Here is a 26,154-nt window from a genome sequence, read left to right on the forward strand (position 1 = left end):
CTGAGCCTTGGAAGGCACCTAAACTCCAGCTATTGATGCATAAAATCTACCGCTCCCCACCCTGGTAAGCAGTGCTGCTGAGGGAACTGAAAGGCCTTTTGGCCATCCTCACCCTGCACCTGAATTTGTACCTCCTGAAGTGACTTCAGACTTGGGTCAAACCCCATATAGCCCTGCTGTATATGTGCAAACCCTGTATTAAGCGACATGACTGGTGCATCCCAAGTATGTCAGGAACTCTCTCCACCTCTGTTACCCAAATAGTTTTGATATCTAATCAGTGCAAGTAAATCCATCTTAATTTAATGTTCATTCCTTTTTCCTCCCCATAATATATTTAGGAATCACTTGCATCTACCAACTAAATTCGCAGTTTTTAAAAATTTTTTGCAAATTAGACCCCCAATACACCACCTTCAGATTATCTTAAACCTACCTGCACTCACTCTACGTGTGTGAAACCTTGCTTTACATAAAAATTCTAAATCTAGCTTCTTGATACATTGGGCCAATTCTTGCTGGTCTGCACTTTAGGAAGTTTAAGATAGGTTCAACCAATTGATGTTAGTTAACCACATCATTCCTGGGAAAATCAACAGCCCAAGCAACTCAACAGCTACTAAAAATAATGTTCTTTTCATGTGAAAATCCGTAGACAGCAAAGGAGGTCTCATAAACTGACCAAAACAAGCTGTCATCTTAATTTTGCATTCATGTATTTGGATGCACTTTTTTTACAATAGTCTGCCATGGATACACCATATATTATGAGAAGGATTTATTTTGGATGAGTAGGGATTTTCTGGAATAGCTGAATTGCTACTTGTACTTGTTGCAGTTTTTTTTCTCCAACAAACAGCACATTGTAATCTGGTACATAAGTGGGAAATAGAAATTTTTTTTTTTTTTTTTTTTTTTTTTTTTTTTTTTTTTTTTTACCTCAGCAGCTGCTCAGCTGTCATCCAATAAAAATACAGAAATTCCTCCATGAAAATGTAGGAATTTTTTATTTATGATAATAGGTCTTTATTATTAATTAATGAGACTATAAAAGAAGACACAAGAGAAAGTTACAAGAGCATATCAAAGGAGATGATGAGAAACCTGGGTATGTGTAGGCATGATGAGATTTGTCCCTTGTGCACTTTAATTCTGTGCACACTGAGAGCTCTCACTCATGACAGCAGAACTCTTAGTTTATAAACTAGCTCAAATGTAAATCTAACATAGCATATAACATACATACCATATTTTATATATGAACAGGAAGAAAACTTTCACCATACCTCTGAAAATGTGAGAAATTCAGAATTTTAGAGAAATGTAGAATACTAAAACCCAGGAAGGCTCATCTCAGCAACCTGAGGCTGAACGCATACAGATCTCCTTCTCAAAAAGAGAGGCGTTGGGGATGGATTTTTTATGATTATGAGTCATAAAAAGCCAGGCTGCATAAAACATTCCCCAATAAAAATATAAAGTCACCTAAGGCATTAATTTCAGGACAGCTTTAGAGCTTTAGAACTGAGTCTCCTATTCTCCAGCTGAATTCTCTTTCATCAGACCAGACCCATGTGCAATACCGTACCCTGGAAAAATGCCAACAGCTTATTCCTAGTTAGGATATTGTCAGTGAGTCTTGTGATGTTTAAATTGTGAATGAACATCCACACAAAAGACCACAGAAGAGGAATCCTTGGGGGATCCAGGGAATAAAGTGGCATGATTTAGGGGCGGCGGAGAAGGAGGTCTGTCCTCTGTGATTAAAGCAGCCAGCACACAGGAGGTGTGCAAATGCCTTGGTATTCACTTTCACGCACTGAAATGCCTTGGCACTCAGTTGAATGACTCCATTCAGCTTAGTGGGAGTTTTGCAGCTAGTGGGTTAAGAAAATAGTCCTGAACTTCTGGGTTTGTAGTCACAAAGAAGTGTGAGAGGGTGAGCAGCCACTGCACTATAGCAGCCACCATGCCATAGCTTGCATTTCAATGGCCAAAGCTGATGTTTTCAGCCCACATAAAAACACATTTTAAAGTATGTTAAGCAAACTCCAACCTAGATTTAACTTTTTCCCAATAGTGAAAAAGACATATTACCATTGCCCCAGAGAGCAGGGCCACATTCAGGTCAGGCCTCTTGGTCACATGGGATGCAAATTGCTGTTGATCAAAAATCCCAGAATCCAGCCTCCCCACCCTAGCTGGTGTATTTTCAAAGCAGCAGGCTTCAGGTTTGCATTAGAAATCAGTTTAGCACAGAAATATTCCAAATTAAGATCCGATTATCATGCTATTGCTGCATCCATGTATCAACTGCTCATACTGACAACTCATTCTCTATTGGGGACAAAGGAAAGCATTTAGAAATCACCTGTGATCCTGTAACTTTTCTGTCTTTCTACCAAATTAGATTTCCCTCAATCCTTCTTGACTCCTGATCCCAGTTTTAGCTCAGGTGGAAGTGGATGTGAAAACCTGCTGCCCTTCACTTAAATCAGCTTCCATGAGAGAAGCCCAGAAGGCGAGAAGGAAGCTCTTTCCAGTTTGTCCACACATGCTAACTTACAGCTCTGGTCTTTGGTGGATTGGTGTTGACTTTAGTGGAGCTGCTCTCAGCTTATACCACTGTAAATGAGAAATAGAATAGCTTTTTACATCATGTGCCTTGTTAGTAACTCTAACTTCTTTATCTATGGTTTTGTAATGACATCAGAAATTTCAGAGAGGAGAAAACAAAGGAGATAGAGACAGGAAAAGGGAAAAAAGACAGGGAATCTTCAGCTCCATGGACATCCCTGCTCGTTAGAGTTCCTCCAGCACATGCCTTTCTTTGGCACCATTGATGCCTTGGAGTGGCTACTTAGAACAGAGGCTAGACTGAGTTAAAAGAATAAAGTAGGTATTTATTAAAGGCCTTCAACAGATACACCTTGGGCACTGCAAAACCCTCACAGACACTACACTCCAAGATGGACAACAGTCCCCAGTTTTTCAGACAGATATAAGTTTGGTCTATTTGCATATCAGAGGTTAATTGTCCAATTATAGCTTCAGGTAATGAAGTCATATTCCCCTGGTTGCCTTCCCTCTGATTCACTTTTGTTTGTACTTTTGGGAGCCTGAGGCATAAGGTGTCCTTGGTTCTCAGGCCTAGAAAGATTGTTTTACCTGACAATAACGTGAAGGGAGCTTACTAATACTCTATATGGAGTTCAGAGTTATACACTAATTCAGGATCTGAGAAATATAAAAGCTAAAAACTTAGGGCATCACCATCATGGGGGAAACAGCTCCCAGGAGTGGTTCGGTCTGTAGGAATTAATTCTGTTCAGTGCTGTTGGTCTCTGGACAGTTCACCCAAGAAGACAACTGACTTGCTTGCAGTGCCATATGTACCTCTTTAATGAATACCCCAAGGGAATAGAGGAGAGATCATCCTGACTCAGGTTTTGCAGGAGGTGGAGGTAGGTCTCACCAGAGGTGGTCCAGATATGTGACACAGCACAGCATCTCATAGAGACAGTCACCAGGGTCCAGAAGGCCTACATCCATCAATTCCTAGAGGCCAAAGCAGTCTTTCCTGCTGGGCTTCTCTGCAACACTTTTCATACAGTGATGTATGTGATTATGAAAACTGTCCCAAGAGATGGAATCGCATGGCCACACGTACCAACAGAGATGGCGTCTGCTCTGGCACTAAAAAGATTTGTGGTTTAAAGCTTAACTGGGAAACATACTTCATTGTTTCAAGACAGGACTCTCAATTTAGATCTAAATATAGGTACCATATGTTCCCACACACAAGCACAGCCTTCTCTCACTGTTATTACTGCAAAAGACTGTTGCCAGAAATGGCACCCTGCAGAAGTGAGGTCAGAGAAGAATGCTGTGTGCGTGATGAAATGAATCCCACATCAAACATGTTTTCCAAGTCAACTGCATAGTCAGGCATTGGAGAAGGCTGTCTAGGGAAGCCGTGGGTTTAATTAAAAGTTGTATATATGTCCTTCAGGAATGGTCCCCTTGTGCTTAATATCATTTGGGAGCAAAAGAATGAACTAACTGACCTTTTCAAATCCTCCCCTGTACTGTGTTTTCATGCTTTCTAACTCTTTCCATGATGCTGGATTTAGGCACCAATCTTTTTAATGGTATGGTTTTGAGATTGGGCCATCAGATGAAAGAAATCTTCATGAAAATGGGTTGGGCAGTAAAGACGAGGGGTCTGATTGTGAATGCCTATGTTAGATGAGAAATCTATCAAGAAAACTAAGAATATTTTGTGATGCCTTTCAATATATATATTTTTTTGTAGAGGGCAAGCCAAGAAAAGGTGTGACATATCCATCAACTCTTGAATATTCTTCTTCAAAAAGTACAGCTGTTAAATCAGGCAAGTATTTGTGACTGACCTTCCCTTACATCCATTCACAAATATCTGTCATAGTTTCTCAGTTGTATAACAGAAAGACATAACTATTCAGAGGCAGAAGTTTATGCATCCATTAGTATGTCATCCAAATCACTCATGGTATTTTTTTTTTATCTTAAGCATATGGAAATCATCTCAGACAATTTCTATTTTTTGGTCATGCCATGTTTCACAGACTTCCGTTTCCAAAAAATTTCCCCCTTGCTTTAGATCTGTTACTGAATATGATGTTGTACTGGTTACATGCAAGCATTTGAGGTTATACATGTTGGCTTTCTCCTAATGTTACTCATCTCTTGGGATAGTTAGTGCTGAGAGTACAATATTAAATAATAAATAGTGCAAATGACAGAGATGGTAATGCACAGCAGCTTAACTAAGAATGCTACAATAAAGAACTATTCTGTATAATCATTTTAGTCAGCATCCTACCCAGTAAAACTCAGCTCAGTTTAAATAATTTAGTTGTTTGAAGAGGTCTTTGATCAAGTTTCACACTGGTGGGTAGCTGACATTCAAGTGCACATAGATCACCTCTGTCACTGAAATGACACTTGGTTTTGCTCCCTGTTACAGCTGTGTAAGGTTCAGACTATTCCTTGGAGAGGCAAACAAAAAGAAAATTAATGTCTCATACCGCAATGCACTTCCCTAACACAGTCTTTTTGCTGATTGCTGAGCCTGAGCCTTCCTGACCATATCCACTGTGGTATAATGAAACGTGCTGTATCTTCTCCATGAACTCAAATGCCTGGCATTGGGTGCATTCATCCAAGACCACAGAGAGGTCACTTGGAGACTTACTCTTCTCCTGTACATTATTGTTTGGTCCTTGGAAGAGAAGTAGAGAGTTCTTTTCTCACAGAATCATAGAATTATTATGGTCTGAAAAGGTCATCAAGTACAACTCAGCACTGCCAGGTCCATCATAACTGGGTCCTTATGTGCCACATCTACATGTCTTTCAAGTATCTCTAGGGATGGTGACCCCATCACTTCCCTGGACAGCCTGCTCCAAAGCTTGACAACACTTTCCATGAAGAAATTCTTTCTAACATCCAGTCTAAACTTCCCTTGGAGCCTCCAACCTGAGGCCATTTCCTCTTGATCTCACTACAACCGCCTTTCAGGTAGTTGTAGAGAACCATTAAGTCCCCTCTGAGCCTTGGGGTTTTTTTTTTCCAGGCTAGAACAACTCAGTTCCCTCAGCTGCTCCTCAGAAGACTAGTGCTTCAGTCCCTTCACCAACTTCATTGCCCTTCATCTTTATATTTTCTGTTGAACTAAAGCAAATTTAAATCTCAAAGCTGTAGTTGTCCAGACCAAATATGCTCAGTCCCATGCCTTTTATTTGTAATACCTTCACATTTGCAATCACATAGGTACAGATTTGTATAGTTCTTGACCACATATGCAGAAATTACTTGACCCAAATATTATGCACTGCTAGAAGGGAGGGAAATACCTTAGGAGTCTTGACTTTTTCTGAAAAATGTTCATTAAATCACAGCTTATCACTCCCCAGTGTAGGCATACTTGAAATATCAGCCCAAACATTTCACAACAGACCAGAGACAATCACAGTCAGGACTGAGCTCAGCAATGGCTGTAAGCAATGGTGTTTTCCACCAGTGCCAAAAGCCACATAATATAAGAATCAGTGTAGAAATGAGGAGCGTCTTCAGTCAGGGTTCTGTCACAAAAAAAAAAAAACAAAAACAACCAGAGCTTGTTCCTGCAGCATACCAAAGATACAAGTCTTCACTTTGTTCTTGAATCAAATAGTGTGACTGAAAATGCCAAGATCCTAACAACAAAGACAATGCATTCATGCAGAGAAAGCCCAGGATTACCAGAGGAGCAAGCGACTATTCCATCAAACCCAATGTCACTGCCTGCTTTTGCCCAGCCTTGTCCCACAGGTAGCAAAGAGATCTGATGGTCACAGTCTATCTTCCTCAGGCCTATCAACCCCCCTTAGATCTGCCACCTCAACTCAGCCATCTCAGCTGTTTTCTGTTAGAAACAGCTTGTCTTTAAGATAAAAATCTCTGCAATATGCAGCCAGGGCCATATCGTGAAAGAGAATTTCCCACTTATTTTTTAATATTTTAAAAAAAAGCTACTTTTTCCTTCTAACTTTAATTACAGAGATGACACTGTTCACTTTGACACTTAAATCCATTATCTGCAGGAGGCAATAGCGGTCCTTTGAGTATTACACTCACTGCTGTCAGACTAACAAAAAATCCTGCTTCATACCTGATCAGCTGTCAGAGATGCAATTTTAGTCCTCATCCCAGAGATGCCAGAGATTCATAGTGCCTGACATTTCTTTAAATGCTCCTGGTGGTTACAGTGCTTCTCAAATGGTGGACATGGCAAGAAAATCCTTCCCGAAATTGTAACTCTGCACAGCTGCTCAAAACTATTAAAAGACGTTTAGAAAAAACAGTACAAAATTTTAGGAAAACATTAACACTGCAGTAAATTCTCAGACAGTTTGATGCTGCCAAAAGTGCTAGAGGATTAAAAAAAAAAAAGAAAAAAAAAAGAAAAAGAAAAAAAAAAGGGGGGGGGGGGGGGAGAAGAAAATCCTCCAGTACTCAGTCAGATAAAAAAAGCAGAAGCAGATTATTTTGTGAGGTATCAGTAAATAAACTGTAATAAGTATTCCAAGTATGTTGATGTCTCTGGGTCTTAGAGATAAAAAAAAAAAGAACAAAAAATTCTCCCTTTTCCTTCTAAGCCGGTCTATGGCATTCAGTATTGGGTCCTGTAATGATCTCAAAATGTCAGGCAAGAAAGAAATACATCTGAACACGAATTAGCAACTGAAAGATTGCACATTAGCAAGCATTTCCCAAACAACATACACACATCATGACCCTGGTTCTCAGAACATGCTACTACTCAGAGGAAAAAAATACGATGCATTAAATCTTTATGAGTATTGGCCAATTGGTGGCAAACCCCCATACTTCTCGCTCACTTCAGAAATGCTACTGATACTAATAGGAGCTTTTGGGCTGTAAAAATGCCTAAGTTTGGCATGAAAGATAGGGGGTGACTACTCCCCAGTCATGGCTTTTTCTCAGTAGGTGATAAAGCTCTGATTGGACTGCCAGACCTACCTAATGGCATGTGACAGGATGCCTTCCTTTGGGGACTGATAATCTCTAGATGGGAGGCTTTGAAATTATTTTCTTACAGAGCTGCCTTTTCTAATGTGCTCAATTCTGCTTCAGAGCCTAAAAAACCAGAGCAAGACGGTATGAAGAGTGCAGACACCACTAACACATCAGAAAAAGTATCAGATCAAGGTAAGGGTTGGGGATCTTGGTGCTCTTTACAGTATCCAACCCACCTAATCAGCCTGGAGGTGCTTTTAGGAAGCATTTTGACACTGCTTACACAGACAGCTTTACCTCTCCAATCCAACCTCCTCTCCATAGCCCCTTTCCCGTCAAACCAAACTGCAATGGTGCTTGAAGGACTCCTGCTAATTCAGAGAAGAGGGCACCCACAGAGTTTAATTTCTTCTTGTGCTTTGGATGAGTTCAGGTTTTGTGAACTTGAAAATCTTGCATTATGGTTCTTGGCAGGGTTCTCTTATGCAGGGCACGTGCCCTGCACACCCTTTGAAGTTACTGTGAAAGAGATGGGTACCCTGCCCACAGGAGCACTGGGAACAGCTACCCCTCAAGACCCCTCCTCTTGTGTTAAAGGATCCACGAGGAACCTAGCCAGCATGCACCAAGGCAACAGCTTTTCTCTGTTCTTACTATGCTGCTTCCTCAGCTTTTCTGCTAATACTGTTAGCTTCCAGCTTCCTTGCTCCTCATAGACTGGGGTATAAAACTGGCCAGTGTGCCTGTTCCCTGCTCCAGCAGCACAGGATCACAGGGGAAGACTCACTGTGCCCTCTGTTTTCTTTCTTTTAGCACAGTTTCATGGAGCAGTGCACTGTTCAGCCCAAAAAGAGCCATTCATGCTGGTTTTTTCAGCCGAGTTGTTTTGTTTTCCTTCTGAGCCCTCTTTCAGCATTATTCCATTAAAACTGTCTGAGATCTGAGTTTTTCACTGCCTAGCATTAGGTGATAATTAATCCACCAGACAGTTTCACAACGATGCCTTCGAAAGGGAGAACATCCAGAAATAGCAATAAAATACAGGCTTGTGTTGTGCAGCAGTGAATAGAGTGTGCACCATTCCCTTTCAATGTAGACAGTGTGTCAGGCCATCCCCAGGGCTATCAGCAGGGAGGAAAGGAACGAGACCAAGAGGTTAACATGGAATATATTTTAGGGCAGTTTTCTGTAGCTAGATGGAAAAGATAACGGTGAAGAACCTTTTTTTTTTTAGAAAACAACTTGGAAGAACCTAATCATGTTGACAATTTTTTATATGGACATTTAGGATGTATATTTTGCAACTAGAATTGTCACTGTTCTCACAACAGATGATACATTTTAAAAGGAATAGCAACTGTGAGATGAGTCAAACTTAGATGAGATTGGCACCTTCCAGGTGGTGCTCTTCCCCACTCCCCTCAGCCAAAACCCTGACACTCCCTGCTCTGGCCCTGACCCACTCCCCCAAATCATTTTTATCTGAAAGTTGTCCTTCTGTCAAAAACATTTCAGTGCAATTTTTTTCTGGTATATGACTCAGACTGGCCATCTTTACTACCAGATGCCAGCTGATTTCCATTTAAATGGACCTTCTAAGTGCTTAATCACACTGAGAAAAGATGATGGCAAAACAGAATCTGCAACTGGCAGGTTGAACAATTCCACAGGTCTGAGACATCTGTCAGTTTGATAAGTGTTCCTGGCCAAAGCAGTGAAGTGTAGGGGGGACATTAATGTTGCAACAGGCTGTTGTCAGCACCCTCTGAGAGCAGAGCATCACGCAGGCACCACAATGAAGGCACTAAGGCTCCACAATGAAGGCCCTAAGGCTCCACAGATGAGCATGCTTGTGGGCATCCTGAAGAGAATGTCAGTTTCTGGGTTGCTTTAAACATTGAGTGCTGCTGCTGCTGCTTCCATACATGTCACACCTCCAGCCACAGTGACAAGTCAATATTTCTACAGGGGACACGGCCCGCAAAGAGTACCAGACAACTCCAGTGCCGACGCCAGCCACACAAATGCCCACCACAACCCCCACACCGACCACGACGACGACAGATCCTTCCACCACAGTGCCACTGCCCAACACAACACCTGCAGCTGCCAGAACCACAGCAGCTCCAGCCAAGAACAGACCTGGACTGCACAGGGTCAGAGATATGGGTCAGTAGCATGGATGTTTGCATTGCTTTCCTCTGGACTGACAGCTTTCCTAAAATTTAAGGAATAAGATATACAGCTGGATATACCACGATTTAGAAGATCACAAGTTCAGTAATTCAATGTAGAAATACTAGGAGTGGAAAAAAATATGTAAGTCCAGCAGACCAATTCATGTGAGAGTAAGCTCTCGATCCCCAAGTGCTGTGATGATTTTCAGGTATAGAAGTCAATAAACAGTTCTTTGATTCTCATGTCTAGACTGAGAGTTCAACAGATAGGTGAAGACTCATCTTAGAAATAATTTTGCGATAACTTCCAATAGATTAAAGTTGTAATATATTTTTGTAACAGCTTTTGAATTTTAAAGATTAGGATACTGTGAAGGAATTCTCATACTTTTTTTGCACACCTGATCTTCCTTACTCTTTCCTTCTTCATTTATTATTATTCATAAGCATTGTGGGGTTTTGCTTCAATAGCTGAAAATTAAAATCTCTTATTTTTAGGTTCTAGCAGTGTCCACCCAGCGTACGCATCTGTGGTAGCCGCAGCAGCAAGTAAGTATGGTGAAGTAAGTATGCCACAAGGCATGCAGCACAGTGTATTTTGGGGCAGCAATGATTCAATAACCTTTCAAGCCTCAGCAAACTCACTGACTGAATCCAAGTCTGGATTTAAACTGAAAAACAGACGCTTGGCCTGAATGTCAAAGATGCTGATCACCCACAGTTCTGAGGAAGCCTTTCTAGTGAGTATCTGCCCATTTCAGCTGTGACAAAAGCTGGGTTTTGCAAAAGAAGACAAATATTTGAGACAAAGATTTTTCTGTTGGAATCATGTTTTCCTATTACTTCCTTCTGTCATACTCCTTCAAAGGGAGACTTGATTTAGTTGTAAAATACACAATGCAGAGGGCTGCATAGCATCTAAGCTTAGGGCTGAAAGCTCTGAAATGCTGACATAGGTTAAAGCACTCTTCTCTCAAAAACCTCAGGCTGTGGTTCTGAGCCTGGCATACATGTGATGTTATTCCTGGCTTGCCACTTGTTATTGACAGCAGAATGGTGGCTGCATCTCGGGCTAGGAGCCTGCTCTCAAGCCAGCCCCCAGCCTGCAGTGCAAGTGTATAGAAGTGTTTATCCATACACTCTGCAATTGCTCAGCTGTGCAGGCAAGAAAAGGAGAATATTTTCAATACATTTGAAAGGTTCTGAACATGGGGACAGGATTGCTTTTGAGTGAAAAGGGAGCTGGACTATCATTAGCTTTCATGCTCCATAGCTATTTCTGAGTGCTTTCAACTCAGCTTTCCTCTCACATCCATTACTGCAGTCATCCCCACTGCCAAGTAATTCACAGCCAAGAGCATGGCAGGGCAAGTATCTTTTGGATAATTCAGGTCTTGAGGGGAAGCATAATTAAGTAAAATTCAGTTGTGAGTGCAGAAAAAAGGCAGGGGCTGGAGGGGGTTAATCTTATCAAGTCAGATGCGCAGGTAGCCATGTGCATGGGAAGATTTACAGAAGTGACCACACGATTCAAAGGGGTTTAAATTCCATGGAAATCTGCATCATTCAGTACCTAATGTGCCTGTTAATTTGGTTCTGCTTGTTGCTTTCTTTTCTATTTCCTGTTCCCACAGGCTGAGCACGGAGGAGGCCTTTACTGTCTTTACTAGCAATTAGGAAAACCTGTTTAAGATTCCCCAATCAGGAAGAGATGAGTGTTGAGAGTAAAGTTTTGGCAACACTGAAATCAGTGGGAAGGTTGTATTTGTCTTTAGTAAGACAAATAATTCAGTCAAAAATTGGGAAAAGAAAAAAAAAAGCAACGCAACCAAACCAAACCAAACTAAAAACCAACCAATGAGTCCAAAACAAAAAAACCCTCAAATTCTCCAATGTATTCAGTGGTTACTTAATTGTAATTTGGATCCATCTTTCTTCACAATTTTCTTGACTGAAGTTCTAAGAATAAATTAATTCCCAAAATATTAATGTGATCAGAGCTAAGAACAGGTTACTGTGAGCTGGAGTGGTAGAGACCCACTTCTGATTTCACAGACTTCATTTCTAGCATTATATCCAGCATGTCAGTACCCAATATCTGGCTTCTTGAATTCTCCTGAACACTTCTTGATTGTGAAAGAGAAGAGCTGGATAAATCAAAAAATACAGAAAGGACAAATACAGTTTTGCTGTCATGACCATAGACAAAGCAATTTTCTTGGTCTGAGAAGCCTTTAGGATCCACTGCTATGATTCAGGCCAGAGTTTCTTGTTGTTGTTCTTAACCAGAATTTGGCTTGACTGAACAGAATCAAATGTTCTCCAGTCCATCCTGGCTCACAGAGACTCACAAATTACCTCTCACTGTGCACTGGTAGTTTGCCTGCAAAAGACACCTCAAAAGTAAATAGCTACAAAACAGAGCACAGTCAGAATGAACGCACCATTTCCATTCCCAGCCACTGGTACTGGCAATAGTTCACAGGCGCAAAAGGAAAGCAGGACCTGCAGATTAGAGCATGAGAGCAGGGGCAAAACTGCTGCCCTATTTCTTGCTATTCTTTCCCCTTTATCTTCTGTTTGTCAAGGATAGAGTAACAGAAAAAATAATGGAGACTCTGCTCCATTGCCAGCCCCCTGCTTCAAAGACTTGATGTGCCAAAACTGCTGAATGAAGAAACACTAAAGTGACTGGTGTGCCCTGTGACAGCTGATTCCCGCCTGCCCTACTAGGGCTTCTGCCTCTGTCCAACAGAGGCACAACACCACACTCCCAAGGGCCACAAGCTCACTTGTTCTCTCCCATCCCAGCTCTTCAAGCAATCCTTTCTTGCACAGCAGCTTGGACCCTAGATGAGGACTGGGACTAAATCCAGTGCATCTGTGAACACTGCAATCATAAGTTGTGTCATGATCCTTGGTGCCATGTTGAAGCACTGAGCTGGCAACCAAGCATCAGGCAGCGATTTCCTGGGTATCCTCAGGTGAGGTGCTTTCCTGCCCTCTGTGTCCAGATGGGTTCAATGGTTGAACTTCTTTTCAGACTGAGATTCTAAGCTGGGCACTGCTTTCCATGGTCCACTACACAGATTTCATCCCCAGCTGTGACTTAATAGGGCAGTAAAAAGAAAAGTATTGCAAGGACATGAGACGGTAGTGTAAGTGCTAGAGAGGGCATTGAAAGCTCTTCTCCAGTAGGAAAACCAGTAGGGCTCATGCCTTCAGGAAGCACTGGACAAACATTCCATCCTGGCACCAGGGAGAGCAGCTGGTGTTTATTTTTGGATGCTGCCTTTCTCCCCAAGTTATCCCTGACTACTTAACCCATCAAGGGTGCTGACCACGTTGCAGATGTCCAGGCATGTTTTATGCACAGAGTAGCTCATTTTCTTCTCAAATCAGTTCTCACTATTCACAAGGTTCATTCTAAACTGCACGTAAACTGCTGTTCTCATCATTCCCTGCCTCCATGCCTCTCTGCTCACCACAGCACTTGCTCCCAGCCAAGGGTTCTCTGCTCCACTACTTTGATTTTTCACCCAGTTCTTGGAATTTGCCTGGGACTGTCCATCTCCAGTTTGTTACAGACTTCTCCTAGTCCTAGCTTGGCCTCCAGCTTGCACAGAGTTCTGTTCTAATGAACACATATTTCCATGCCACAGCCTCACTGGCATTTCACATTTGAAGGAAGAACAAGCCTTGCAACGTGGAAGTGCAATTCCAACTTTTCCTCCTCTACCACTACCATGTTTGCCCCAGCCAACAAAAGCATGGCAGAAAGCAGCTTACTGCAGGGATGGGGGTAATGTGCCTTTGGGAGGTACAGCAAGAGGGAGCAGCCCCACAGCCCAGCACAGTCAAAAGGAGCATAGAGAGACATCCACATTGCTAACATCAAATTAAAATTTAAAAGTGGCATAAAATTCTTGGATACTGAGGTAATCTCTCTTTTACCCTCTTGTACTCTGTTTCTACTGACCTTGTAAAGAGCATTAGATACACACTGGGGTTCAGTAATGGCAAACATGAAACAAGGGCAGCTCTGAGACTCGGAGTTAATTTTCTACGACCAGTTTGGCACATACTGATCTCCTGTGTGTAAACCTGCCCTGCACAATCCCATACAACACTGACTGCTGCATAAACAGATTTTTCCCTCCGAAATCTGAATACTCAGCCTGGTATAGCTGTGGTCCATCTGGAGCCTTACAAGCTTAGAGTTTAAAAGCCTTGCCAGTTTTGGCAGATGAGCCCCTTACTTCCATAAACAGGATCTCTTTGGCATCTGGAGTTTACAAGGTCTCTCAGGACAGCTCCTAGAAATCCCATCAAAGGGCTTCTAGTGGCCTGGAAGGTTCAAGTTTGGGTCAAACACAAGCTGCTTACTGTCACCTAATTTTGCAATGTCAAGTTACCACGGAGCAGCAATTCCTGTTTTCTGAGACAACCATTCAAAATGGTCTCATTGATGACATCTTATTGATAAAATAACCTCCTGGGCCTCTGTCCAGTGTTCACAGAGTCAGCTAGAACATTCCCACTGATTTCACCAGGCTTTCAAATTAATCTTTCTGGGAAAACTAATGAATAAAGGCTTGTTAAAGGATAAGTTTGTTAACAGGTTTCTTAAGAATAATTAATGAAATGAAAGGCATGATTGAAGATATGGGTTTCATCTGCAAATGCTTTGAGCCTTTAGTATTTTTGAACAATGGGAATTTTTTAACCCAATCACCTTTAAAAAAAGCCTTTTGTATAGAAGACATGTCAGACACATGAATTCTCTCACATTATTTTTCCATTGTCTCATTACTTACAGTCTGCTTGCTTGCTCATATCCACTTAATCTCTGCCAAAAGGGTAGTAGTATCTGGTCTGGGGGTTTTTTTGGGGTTGGGGTTAAAACCTTCCTCACACAACCAGGACAACTGAATGGTACTGCAATAAACACAGACCACCAGTGTGAGTGAGAGAAAGAAAACTACAAAGGAAAGCAAATCACAGAAGTAACTGCAGATCTTTTAAATGCAGACCAGAGACCTGTAGAAGTAATAACTGAAGGGAACGTTAACAAGGCTAATCTGTATGACAGACAGAGCAAGATAATTCTTTTTTAAGCAGGCTCAAAATATATAGTAAACATCTAAGAAAGTCTATTAATGACAACTCTAGATATGAACCATTAATTCTAACAGCTACAAAGTGAGACTAGTGAAAAAGCTATGTATATGTAACAGTAGTACTGAACCAAACATGGTGTAATAAATCGCTCTTTTCCACTTTGATGTCTACTTAGGACAGATTCAGGCTGCACAAGGAAGAGGACAGAATACAGGTATGTTTTAATTTAACAACAGCCAGTAGATTTGTACAGCTCAAATACTAAAAACCTTGTGTTTAAGTTCCATGTGCTAACCAATACAATATTTTCAAAGCATTCAGGGGCACTTCCACCTCTGCAAGTATCAGGAACATTTTACGGCACAATACAGGTAAAGGCATTACAATCCTCCTCTGTTTCCTCCCCGCAGATATTTTTACCACTTACGTCTACCAAGTAACACACTGTTTTTCCCTCCTGACCATGTTCATACCAGGCTGCAGTGAGAGAAGACATCACAGTGGTCATTGTGTGACAACAGTGTAACTTTTAAGGAAAAAAGTAAAAAGTAAACAAGATTGATTAAACATGGAATTGTTCTCAAAACAGTAGTCTAAAATCATCTACAGAGGTCTTTTATAACATTCGCTGCTGCAAAATGAGAGGCAAACGTTGTGTCTGTGTAGGTTTGCAGGACTAAGTCCTGACCCAGCTCACAGGCCCTAAGCATAGTCAGCATCCCAGGACCCACTACCAGTTGTTCCAGTGGACCAGCTAATAGCTGCACTGTGCAGCACCTACTAACATTTTAACTCTTTTCCCAGCCTCTTTCAGCCTTTTTTTTTTTTTTTAATTAATTCATAGTTTCCATCTTCCTTTTCTGTGTGGTTTGAAAACGTGCAGAAAGAAAATTTGGGACCACTGCATCCTTTGTGATGATGCTTCTCTGTCCTCGCCCACTGGCATCCACTGGCATTTATTTAACCTTTTCCCTCTTTGTCTGATCATGCAGGTGCTCAGCGCCAAGAGCCTGCTGCCACCTTCCAGAGGGCTGCCAGCTCTCCAGTCCACCTGGGTGAGCAAGACTGCTACCAGCAGATTTTCCACTCTCTTTAATAGTTTTAGCAACCACAAATTAGCCCCTGTACTGCACATTGTTTTCCTGCATCCTGGAGGAGGACCAGGGCAAGACTCATGCACACATGCACAAATGCTAGCCAGCTAGCAGCTTCCTGAAAGCGAAAGGCAAAGGAAAGCTCAGTCACTGGTGACCTGTTGTTCAGGCCGTGGGAAGCAACATCTACAAAGTGTTTTCAATTTTTCTTCTTAGTTAGTCAAAACAGGAAACAAACAACCAGCTCTGTACAGCCTATCAGGTCTTTGATAGAGCTAGATCTTCTGTTCCTGTGGTACCCAGAAACCTCTAGGCTGACAGTGAAAGTAGAGGTTGCTTTTAATACTGGGGGTAGAAACATCCCTTGTACTGTTCTCTCTTCCTGGAAGTGCCATTGACCCTTCCCCAGCAAGCAGTCCCGTCAGCAGGCACTTTGCAAGGCCTACAACAATGTCCCTGGGGCTCCAGAGCTCCCAGCGCACACACCAACACTGACTCTCCCTTGATGGACAGCAGAGTTTCTCAGAGATAGGTTTGGTCTGGGAGCCCCCAGGGTGGGTGCGGGATGGGAGCCGGGTTGCAGAGAGGCATGCAGGGCTGCACCAAGGCTGCAGTCCCAAAAAGCCCCAACAAGAGCAGCAGAGCAGGTCCAGTGGTGGTTCCCAGGGTGACCCAAGAGCCCAGGCTGCCAGGCAGGTCCTCAGGATTGAGGCAGGTCTGACCAGCTGAGGCAGGGCACCAGGCAAGTGAGGCAAGGTCTGGGTCAAGACAGCAAGGCATAAGCCTAGGCACAGGTAAAAGGAGCAAAGGCAAGGGTGTGCACCTCTGTGCTGTGTCATGGATGCTTCCCACAGCCCTTCCTCACACACAGCCCTGGCCAAGGCAAGTGCTGCAATGTGTTAGTGCTGATCTCTGGCATGGACAGCCAAACCCACTGGGGAGGGAGAGACTCCAGCAGATGAAGGTGTCCCTGGGCCCTGAGGGCTTTGGTGGGAACTAGGAATCACAGGAGCAGTACTGCAGCAGGGAAGAGCCAAATGGTCATTCATGTGGAGGTTAGAGGATGTCATTATGCAGGATATGTTATTATCTTCCCAGATAATTCCAGCCAAGTCATCTCACCCAGCAATCTCCTGGTCAAAATGACCATTTGTAGTTGACCTGGTTGCAGCATATTGAAATTCCACTTGTCCTAAGATGTATTCCATTCCCTCACTTTTCTACTCCTCCTCATTTCAATCTCCTTCTCTTTTTTTCTATTTCCCATCTGTGTTTGTCTTTTCCATACTTTTTTGGCCATACCAAAGGATGTGCTGGCTAATTCTCAGGCTAGCCAAATCTTTGCCAGAAAAATGGGAGAATACTGCTGAGTCTTACTTAAACCAAAGCCAATGTTTGACCCCACCTAATCACTTAAGGTTCCTTAAGGTCACCCTAAAGTGTTTAAAAGGCACAAATTTCCCATCATAAATTATTCTGTTTTCTGCATCACAGAACAAGAAGGAAAAGAAATACAAACACATATTTGCTGTATTTTCAGTAAGTTCCGATCCTTTTTTCAGTCCTGAATGTGGCAACTCAGATGTGCTGCTTTCAAGCAGCACATTTTTCTAACAATCAAAGGAAAATTCCTGAACAAGTCGTTGTTTTCTTGGAAAGGCAGGTTGTTCTTCTTGATCCCACCAACGTGTGCAAAGAGCAGCGGTCAGTTCTGACGGTTTGGATGTGATGTTGAGGAACTTCCTCTCAGGTTGCCAAAAAGGTGTGCTGGGAAAAACGCCTTCTCCAACACACCAGTTACTTGTGCAATGCACATTAACTCTCTTGAAATCCCATACTCACTTAGTCTTGGGTTTTAAGGAATGTTTCTCAAGGCAACTATACTGAAGAGTTTTGGTGGTGGTGTCTTTCTTTTTTTTAAAGGCACCAGTCTTGGCGTATTTTTAAAATCAAACCTTTTTTATGCGCATCTTCAAGTGAGGAAAAAAAAAAAAGCCCCAGTTATAAAAATAGTCATTTCACTGTCAGATAGGCATTTCATGGACAGTTTTCTTCATTACGTGTCTAGGACAAATGCAAGAAATAGAGCTTTTGCCTGGATAAACAGGTCACTCAAAAAGCTGCATATTTTGCATATTTGCATCCAGCTACCACAGATTCTTGGTACTGATCTTGCGTTCTTGGTACTTGTCTTCTTCATTAGGACAGTAAACTGCCACAGAATGTTCTAAATGCATGAACTGAGAAGACTGGATGAAGAAGCAATAGACAGCTCCCACCCACAGGGATTTGGACAGACTAGAGTACCTGTGGACATCTGAGCTGAAGAAGTTGTTAATTGTTAATCTAGAAAATCCTCAGCATTGCTCCTACTGATAAAAACCAGTTGTTTTCAGCATCTGCCTGTCTTTCTGAAAAGCATCTGCCTGTCTTTGTAAACAGTCAGAGATGTTAAAGAAGCCTGGTTTCTGAGGATGCTCCCTGTGAGGTGGTAGCAGAAACAAACCTGTGACACATGAGATGAGCACATTCAATTGCTCTGATCCTTCAGCTCACATCCTGACACATGAATAAGAGAAAAGAGGGCAAATCTTTACGCAGATCCTCAGCTGGTTCCACGTGCCATACAGTTCCTACTGCTTTCAACAGGTTTGCCACTGCAACTCATAGAGCAGTATATTTGTACAGAAGACTCGAGAAGTGCACGGTCTTCGCAATTTGCTCTTTGTCTGGTTTTTCTTTTCAGCTGGTCAGGATGAAAAGCAGCTTCATATGAATCTTCCTTTTTCACAATCACTGGGTGCTCCTCCAGTCTGGGAGGGGGAAGCACACCTTTGGAGATTTTCTACTCACAAACTGATTTCACTGAAATCAGTTCCTCTCAGTGACAGCGTCCAGGAGATATGTTGGCCACTCTGATAAAAAATGAGCATCAGCTCTTCTCTGTGGGTGGGGTCCTCCTGCTCTGCAATCATCACCCCTGGCTCCTGTCACTGCTGTTTGCTCATGATTCTGCTGAAGGATGTATAAAACTTGCAAAAAACACTGCCAGAATATAGGAATAGTCCTTCTGGTTTCCCTCTTCTTTCTTTTCCCCTTCCCCAGGCCTGCCCTTCCTTTATCCAATTTCTCCTCCTAAGCAAAATCACAAAAAAAAACTTCTGTGTGCATCATGATTGACTTTGCACTTCACTTTCCCCAGTTTTTAGATCCTTCCTAGGGTGTTTACGTAGTGCCCAGGATAAGGAGGGAAATCACCCTAGCAATGAAACATGACAGGGTTCCTCCTGCCCTAAGGGAGACCGCACACCTTATCCAGCCATCAGTCTCCTCCAGCAAGTCTCCCTCCCAAAGAAAAGCTGATAGCTCCTCATGGGAAAGGCAACCTAAGGACAAGGTCAGTGCTCTCTCTAGGCTGGAGGACACTGGCAAGCCCTTTGTTGAAGCCTATGTTGTAGTTCACCACTGGCTCTAGTCAAGCACACACCAGCTCTGTGCAGCTTATTGGGTCTTCAATAGAGTTAAATCTTTTCTTCCTGAGATTCCAAGGAACTGTTTCTGTCCTAGTCAGATGCAAGGGCATTCATCTGGCTGCAACCCCGAGCAAAACATCACTTTTTGGGAACATCTTTCACCAGGTTCCAAAAACAAAGGCATTTTAAGGTTTATCTATAAGGGTAGCAATTTTGATGAAGTTATTCATGTTATCCATGCCTAATAAATGGCAAGCAAATTTTAGACAACTTCGTGTTTGGGTGGGCTGAGGGGATAGAGAAATCTGCAGGTGAGAGGTACTTGCAGATTTTCAGTGAAAAACAACCTAAACCAAACAAATTATACTGAGGTCTGTGCCTCAGTATCAATGCAATTTAGAGGAACAAGACCAAAATAGATCTAGAGAGGTGTGTTTAAAACCTTAAAAAAGATTAGTGCTCTAAGGGCAGTGATACAAGGCTCCTAATTATGGCTTGAAATGTGCACATAAAAGTTCCCAGGTGTACTGATTTCCTCAGCTCCTAAGTTGTTAATATAAGTTTTTGTCTGAACTGACCTTTCTAAATTGAGTCAGAACTTAGTGATCTCTAGTATTTGCACTATTGTCAGTAATAGTTTTTTATTTGTTGTTGTTTTTTTTTTTTTCTCTTTCATGTGTGAAAGCAATGGAAATAGACTCATGGAAACCTGGACTGAGCCTTTTTGACACAGGTAAATATATAAAGCATCTAGTAACTAGTCTGGGAACACCATCACACATAGAAAAAGCTAAACCTATTTATTCATCAAGCCCATGACACTGGTGATAACAATCTCATTTTAAGAAGTAATTACAGCATTTAAATTATAGATAAGGTATGTTGTTTACATCGTAGCAGATTATTCTGTGCTTTTGTCACTCTTGAGTTCTTGCCTAAAGCAGGAGCAGAAGAGATGAGCTCTGGAAAGAGTTGGCACCTACACTACAGGAAAGGGGTTCTAACCACTGAAATCCACTTGTAAATGAGAAAGTATTTTGGGAATTCCACAGCTGAGATCACAGTTTAGAGCTGCAATCAGTGAAGAACATGACAGATTATCCTGATGTCAACGTACTTAGGGAAGATATTCAGATAAGAAAAGGAGGGTTTATGTCAAACGTAAAGAATAATGAACATCATTGAAATTTTCTGACATTTTAGCCTTAAAAACTGACAATATGGAGATAAGAATATTTTTAGGAGTACTGGTGAAGGGGAAAAAAAAAACCCCTACCTTTGTAACAGGCTTTAGTAGCAACAAGACCAAGACTTGTGCAACCCATAATCAGGAGCAGTTCCCAACTGCAGATTTAATAGCTCCCTTTCCTTGGGAACGTTAAAAGCAAACTACAAAAGATACAGACCAATTCCTGACGTGGTACTCTCCCTCTTACAAGGGGCCTGACCATCCAATAAAATGTCTTTCCCACCACTGGTTTTGATGCTGGAGAGGGCTGTGCTGGTGGCCCTTGTAAAGGCCATTTCCTTGAATACTCTTCTTACTCCAAAGCCATTATTGTGCTTATTAAGGAAAATCTACAGCATGAGGGCCAGGGTGCAGAGAGATATTTTGAGGCAGAAAATGACAGATTGCATTAAATGCAAGGAAAGGTTGGGCATGGGGGAAGGGATATTGTATTAATAGTTTCTCAGCAACTGAAGTGCCAGCATAGACTAGTGTGATGAAGTCTGATGAATTCAGATTGTCACTTCAAAGGAGTGGTTTCTGGCATGGATGTAATCACTGCTGTCTTACTTAAATGAATGGGAGGTCTAATCAGTATGGACAGCTGTGACAATCAGTGAAGGGAGCTTTAATTAGCATGGCGTAGACTGCCCATGCAGCGAGTTGAAATTCCCATGGCAATACCAACATTAAATTGGACTGGCAGAACAGGGAGGCCCATAGAGACTGACCACCTCCCCAATTAGTTGGGGACGAGTATTTGGTGGGTGACCTTATTGTTCCACTAAGCACAAATCAGCCAGCTGACCCACAACCTTCAAGAACTGATAATTGCACTGGCATTTAAAAATGAAAAATGCTGCACTGCCTACACTTGAGTTTTCCATGCTGACAAGGCTAATGTCAGCTGTATGCCTGGGAAAAGAATACGGATTTTACAGGCTGTAGATAAATGCATGAGGCAAATAGCTAACTATGAATTATCCTTCATATACAATTTAGTTGCTAAAATGGATGGCACATGTTAATTTCTAATTTCACTGCAGTGTTAAATCCACCTACTTTCTGTTCTGCAAATAAGGTGGGGGGGGAGGGGGGGGCGGTGTTGGGGTGTGGAGAGAGCTGCACATAAGGGATACCAAGCTGGCACATGTGAGGTATGCAGTGTGCAGGTTGCAGGATGCAACGTGGCTTTGGTCTGTTGCTGAGGAACCATTATGTGCCTGTGTAATTAAAGCCTGTACTGGAATATACACAGTCATGAAGGCAGGCTGATGACTATTTCAGATTAAAAAAACAAAAACAAAAAAAACCCCACAAACCAAAACAACCCAATCATTGTCATCCATGTGGTTAACAAAGAGAGGCTGTGCATGGCCAAGTCATGTTGCCTTTATCTTCCACATCAGATAAACTAACCATAAACTCGCACAAGATTTGCCTTCTTCTAAGGCAGGTTGGGTCCATGCCAGCAAGACCTTCAGGCCTGAGAGAGGTCAGAAATGTTTCCTGCAGCAGATATCATTGGATAGAACCATTTGGTGTCACCCCTGTTCCACATCACTTTTCCTCACTCAGGAACAAGTGGCCAGACTCAGGCAGTGCTGACCCAGCATCACCACTCTGCCTCTCCTGCTGGTGTTTCCCCCATCCAAACAGGCCTCCATGGGCAAATACAGAACACCAGGTGCACTCTTCCCTGTTCCTTGTCTAGGAGCTTATCCCCAGGGTGCAAGACAAGAGGCACAAGCCAGCAGTGTGCTGGACAACAGCTCCAGCCATAAGAGATGAAGCCAGTCAGAGCCTGGCTTGCCAGCCTGCTTTTGAATGCATCCAGCCTGCTCTGGCACAAGAGGGCCAGCTCCACTAACTGTGGGAGAGAGGCACTTCTGTCCCAAGAACCAGTGCCAGAATGGGTGGAGGGCTCCTATTCCCAGTCCAGAAAGCATCCTGTCCAAAGTTTGGGCAGCAGCACAGGGAAGCTGCACATGGGTCTGCAGGCACTGCAGGCACCACATACACAGTGACAAAAAGAACACCAGCCCTGGGGCTCTCCTAACCTGGCCAGACATAGCTGCGAAATTCTCAAAAAAAAAACAAGCAAAGCAATCACCAACTCTTGCTGTAAACAAACTGGGGCAACTCTGTGCCTGACTCACAGGCAGCCCCGTGGGCTCCTCTATAAGGCCAAGCCCAGTGCTCCAGCTAGTTCCACATCCTGGCTCTAGCAACAATCAACAGCAGATGCCTGGGGACAAGCAAAGCAGAGGGAAATCACTGCTTTGGTGCTGCTGTTAGCAGCTCTGTTTAGTCCCTGCAGTAGAAACCTTCTGCACTGGCAGGTGAATTTCAAACTGAGAATCCAAAGCCCCCCCTGTCCAGTACAGATGCTGCTGTGAGCTGAAGCCTCCCAGCAGGGACCAGGTACCAATCAGGTCAGCTTTACACCAGCTCCTGCATACTCAGACTTGATACAAACACGGCCCCTGGCCCAAAAATATGTGCAGCTTTCAGCATGCAGCTAGAAGGACTCAAAAATGTTGTATTTGACAATTATGAGAGGTGAATTTTTAGATTTAACTGGAATAGAAATAGAATGGTTGCAGAGTGGGATGGAACTGGTACTTCCCTCCATTTTCTTCACAGTACTCGACCTTATTATGGCTTTGTCCTTAATACCTTCAGCTTTGCCTGTTACATCTCCCATCATATTTATGTGGTGACCTCCCCTGATGCCCCTGGACATACACTGATGCTCTCATGCGTGGCTTGCTCATGGCTGACTGCTGTGGAGAGACAAACTCTGTGGTACCTAGTAATTTCTCATACTTTTCTCTGTAAAACTCACACTTTGTAAAATGACCTTTTCACTGTTTCTCTGAAGTCAGTAATCTTTCCTCAACTTACTTGGCGATGAAGATTTAAGGAAGTCCTCCTACTTTTCTTAAAAGATCTAACATGCAGTTTACAAAATTAATAAACTGTCCTGCTGTTCTTTAGACCAACAGCTTCCTTAGTGAGTGTTCAGTTTGTAGCTTGTCTGATCACTGCTGTCTCTTCTGAGGATTATCTCAGCTAAATCCCCTTAATCTTGTCATGCTGTACTGAAAAAGAATCAGTTCTTTGCCCTTGCTTGGAAGGGAGATGCTGGACTGTAGGAGAGTCTTGCCAGACATTCAAGTCTGGAGTGAGGTTCAGCATTTTTAGACCTTCTGACACCAGCCTGATGGTGTCCTGTGAGTCAGTACCATTCACAAGGACATCAACTCATATTTTCAAGGCTGCTACCACCCGAATACTTCACTAGAATCCACTAATGACCCATGAGACTTAGCCCTGACTTAACTGCACCTCTCTGTGACCCTGTTTCTTTTGTGGTTTGCAAAATAACTCAGACTTCTGGGGGCTCCTGAGGAGCTGTGGCTTGCATTGCTTCCACAGCTGCAATGAGCGGGAGTGAGTGGCTGCCTCACCACTCACCACTGTTTTCCTCTCCAGACAGAAAACAACATGATATATCTGTTACTCATCCACTTCAGACGTTGTGCAGCTCATGGTAAGGCACAGTGAGCCAGAGGGGTGGCAGTGCTGGTTCTCAGGGGAAGACTGCTGGGAGTCACCGTCCCACACCGTGGCCACCAGCCCCTGCTCCTGAGGAGCCCACTACTTGCGCATGGTTCTCCCAAGGTCTTGCAGTTAGGGGACTGACTCCCAAAGGGGAGCACCTCAGAGCTGGTGCTAGGAGAGATTTTGGTGGCATTCCTAAAAAATGTGTCTGCTTTTGTTTCACCCCAGGAGTGATGTAGATGAAAAAAAGGCAAGCTCCAAGGTTGTCCTCCCACCCTCAATTCCCTCCCACATCAATCCAGAGGCCACGGGGTCTCTGCAGTGACTCTGTTGCTCATTTCCTTAAAGAGCAAGGGCAGCCACTGAGCACACACTGATAGATCCTTTCCTTTCTCTCTTTAGGCTTCAGTTCAAAGGAAGAATTGAATACAAAGCCACTGGAATCCATCTCCCAGGGGAATCAGAGTATGTACTTCACAATCAACTTCATAATTAAATTACCTTATTAATATTGCTATGATGCAAATTAAATAGCAGAAGGTAAGTTTTCAAGAAAGCCTAAGAAAATCCAGGAGCACATTTTTCCCTTGCAGAGAAAAAGTGAGTACTCTCTGCTGACCCCTCTTACACAAATAAATGCTTTTGCTTCTACAGGGAAGTAAATAATAGCCAACATTTAGCTTACCTGGGCAGCGAGATAGTGGCTGCTCCCTACCACCTCTTCCCAGGCTGTATCAGCTCCATGATCCCAGTGTGCAGAGCTTCTTCACTCAGGTACTTTGGTAGCAGACAACAGCAATCCAGTGTGCTGCAGCCAGGGTTAGATGAGCAAGCCCTGCTGACCAGAGCAGGCTCCCATAGCTATGCTGTATACAGGCACCCTTCCCACAGCAGTGGGTGGGAGGGAAGAAAACCACCTGAGAAAGGGACCCAATGCCTGCCACAACCAGGAGAGAGAGGATGCAGAAGGAGCATCAAGGACCCCTCAAGTTGAGAGAGGAAAATGCAGGTTGCCCTACTCTGAAACCTTCTACAGCCTTTTATAAAGGCAGATTTACCCATTAACCAATCTTTAGTTGAGGCCCAAAGTAGTAGAAGAAAGAAAAGGCAAGTTCTTAGTGGAGAGGTGGGGTCACCTACCACCTCTTCCATTAGAAGCCACCCCAAAGAGAGAATTCACCCTTCCAACAGTGCCTGGGTCCTCTCTTGCCCATCCCTGGGCAGCTGAACACTGTCTGACTCTTTAAAGTAACTACTGAACCAAATGTCTATGTACTCCCAAGCATTCCTGTTAATATTTAAAGAATTATTTTCCTTATCAAAAATGTCAAATACACCTGAAACTGATACAGAAACAATGGAAAAAAGAAGAAAAAGGGAAGGCTCTGCCCTACAGACCCTATTGCACTGCAGGAAAACAGAGAGCTCGGTGCAGTGGAGATGCCAGCAAAGACAGCTGTGTTTCCAGCAGTTAAACTGAAATAAGTCACACCAGAAACAAAATTTTCATCCCACTGATTACTTTAGGACCATAAAAGCCCTAATTCAGATCTTGACTCCCTGCAAATCAGAAAGTGCTCACCTCCCTATGAAGCACGTTTAGTCTGTGCTCTTGCAGTGTCGCTCTCATGTCCCAGCACGGAATCGGAATCCTCCCCAGAAACCAAGTCTGTCTATAAATGTATGTAAATCTTTGCCTCCCCAGACCCTGCTGGCTACACAAACTGCCCACTTTCTGCATACAGATCTCATGAACTAGTTCCCTTTGAAGGACAAGAAATTCAGGAAAACTTGGCTGTTAATTGAGGTATTTGTTGTGGGTTCCCGACCTTTCCTCACGATCTGCTGTGAGCGGACACAGTTCTCAGTCACGCTCCTGTAATTCAGCATTATTAGAATTAGAAAAAAGAGACAGCTATGAGAGAAAAAAT

At 43.0% G+C, this 26,154-nt stretch overlaps 1 protein-coding gene across 2 annotated transcripts in view; it reads left to right on the top strand.

The window, feature by feature from the left end:
• The window catches only part of VIT (vitrin), a 54,552-nt gene that overhangs the window by 19,750 nt on the left and 8,648 nt on the right, over positions 1-26,154 (top strand). Inside the window, exons 6-14 of one of the 2 annotated variants that reach the window (XM_066178574.1) lie at positions 4,316-4,393; positions 7,681-7,755; positions 9,532-9,732; positions 10,239-10,289; positions 15,037-15,075; positions 15,176-15,232; positions 15,854-15,916; positions 20,114-20,161; positions 24,626-24,688. In XM_066178574.1, the coding sequence (XP_066034671.1) occupies positions 4,316-4,393; positions 7,681-7,755; positions 9,532-9,732; positions 10,239-10,289; positions 15,037-15,075; positions 15,176-15,232; positions 15,854-15,916; positions 20,114-20,161; positions 24,626-24,688 (675 nt within the window). The remainder of the gene's footprint in view (positions 1-4,315; positions 4,394-7,680; positions 7,756-9,531; positions 9,733-10,238; positions 10,290-15,036; positions 15,076-15,175; positions 15,233-15,853; positions 15,917-20,113; positions 20,162-24,625; positions 24,689-26,154) is intronic. The other variant, XM_066178575.1, reaches the window with a different exon arrangement.

Source organism: Chamaea fasciata, unplaced genomic scaffold (genome assembly GCF_029207755.1).
Source record: "Chamaea fasciata isolate MVZ Bird 193981 ecotype frontalis unplaced genomic scaffold, bChaFas1.0.hap1 SCAF_3, whole genome shotgun sequence".
NCBI classification, from domain to species: Eukaryota; Metazoa; Chordata; class Aves; order Passeriformes; family Sylviidae; genus Chamaea; species Chamaea fasciata.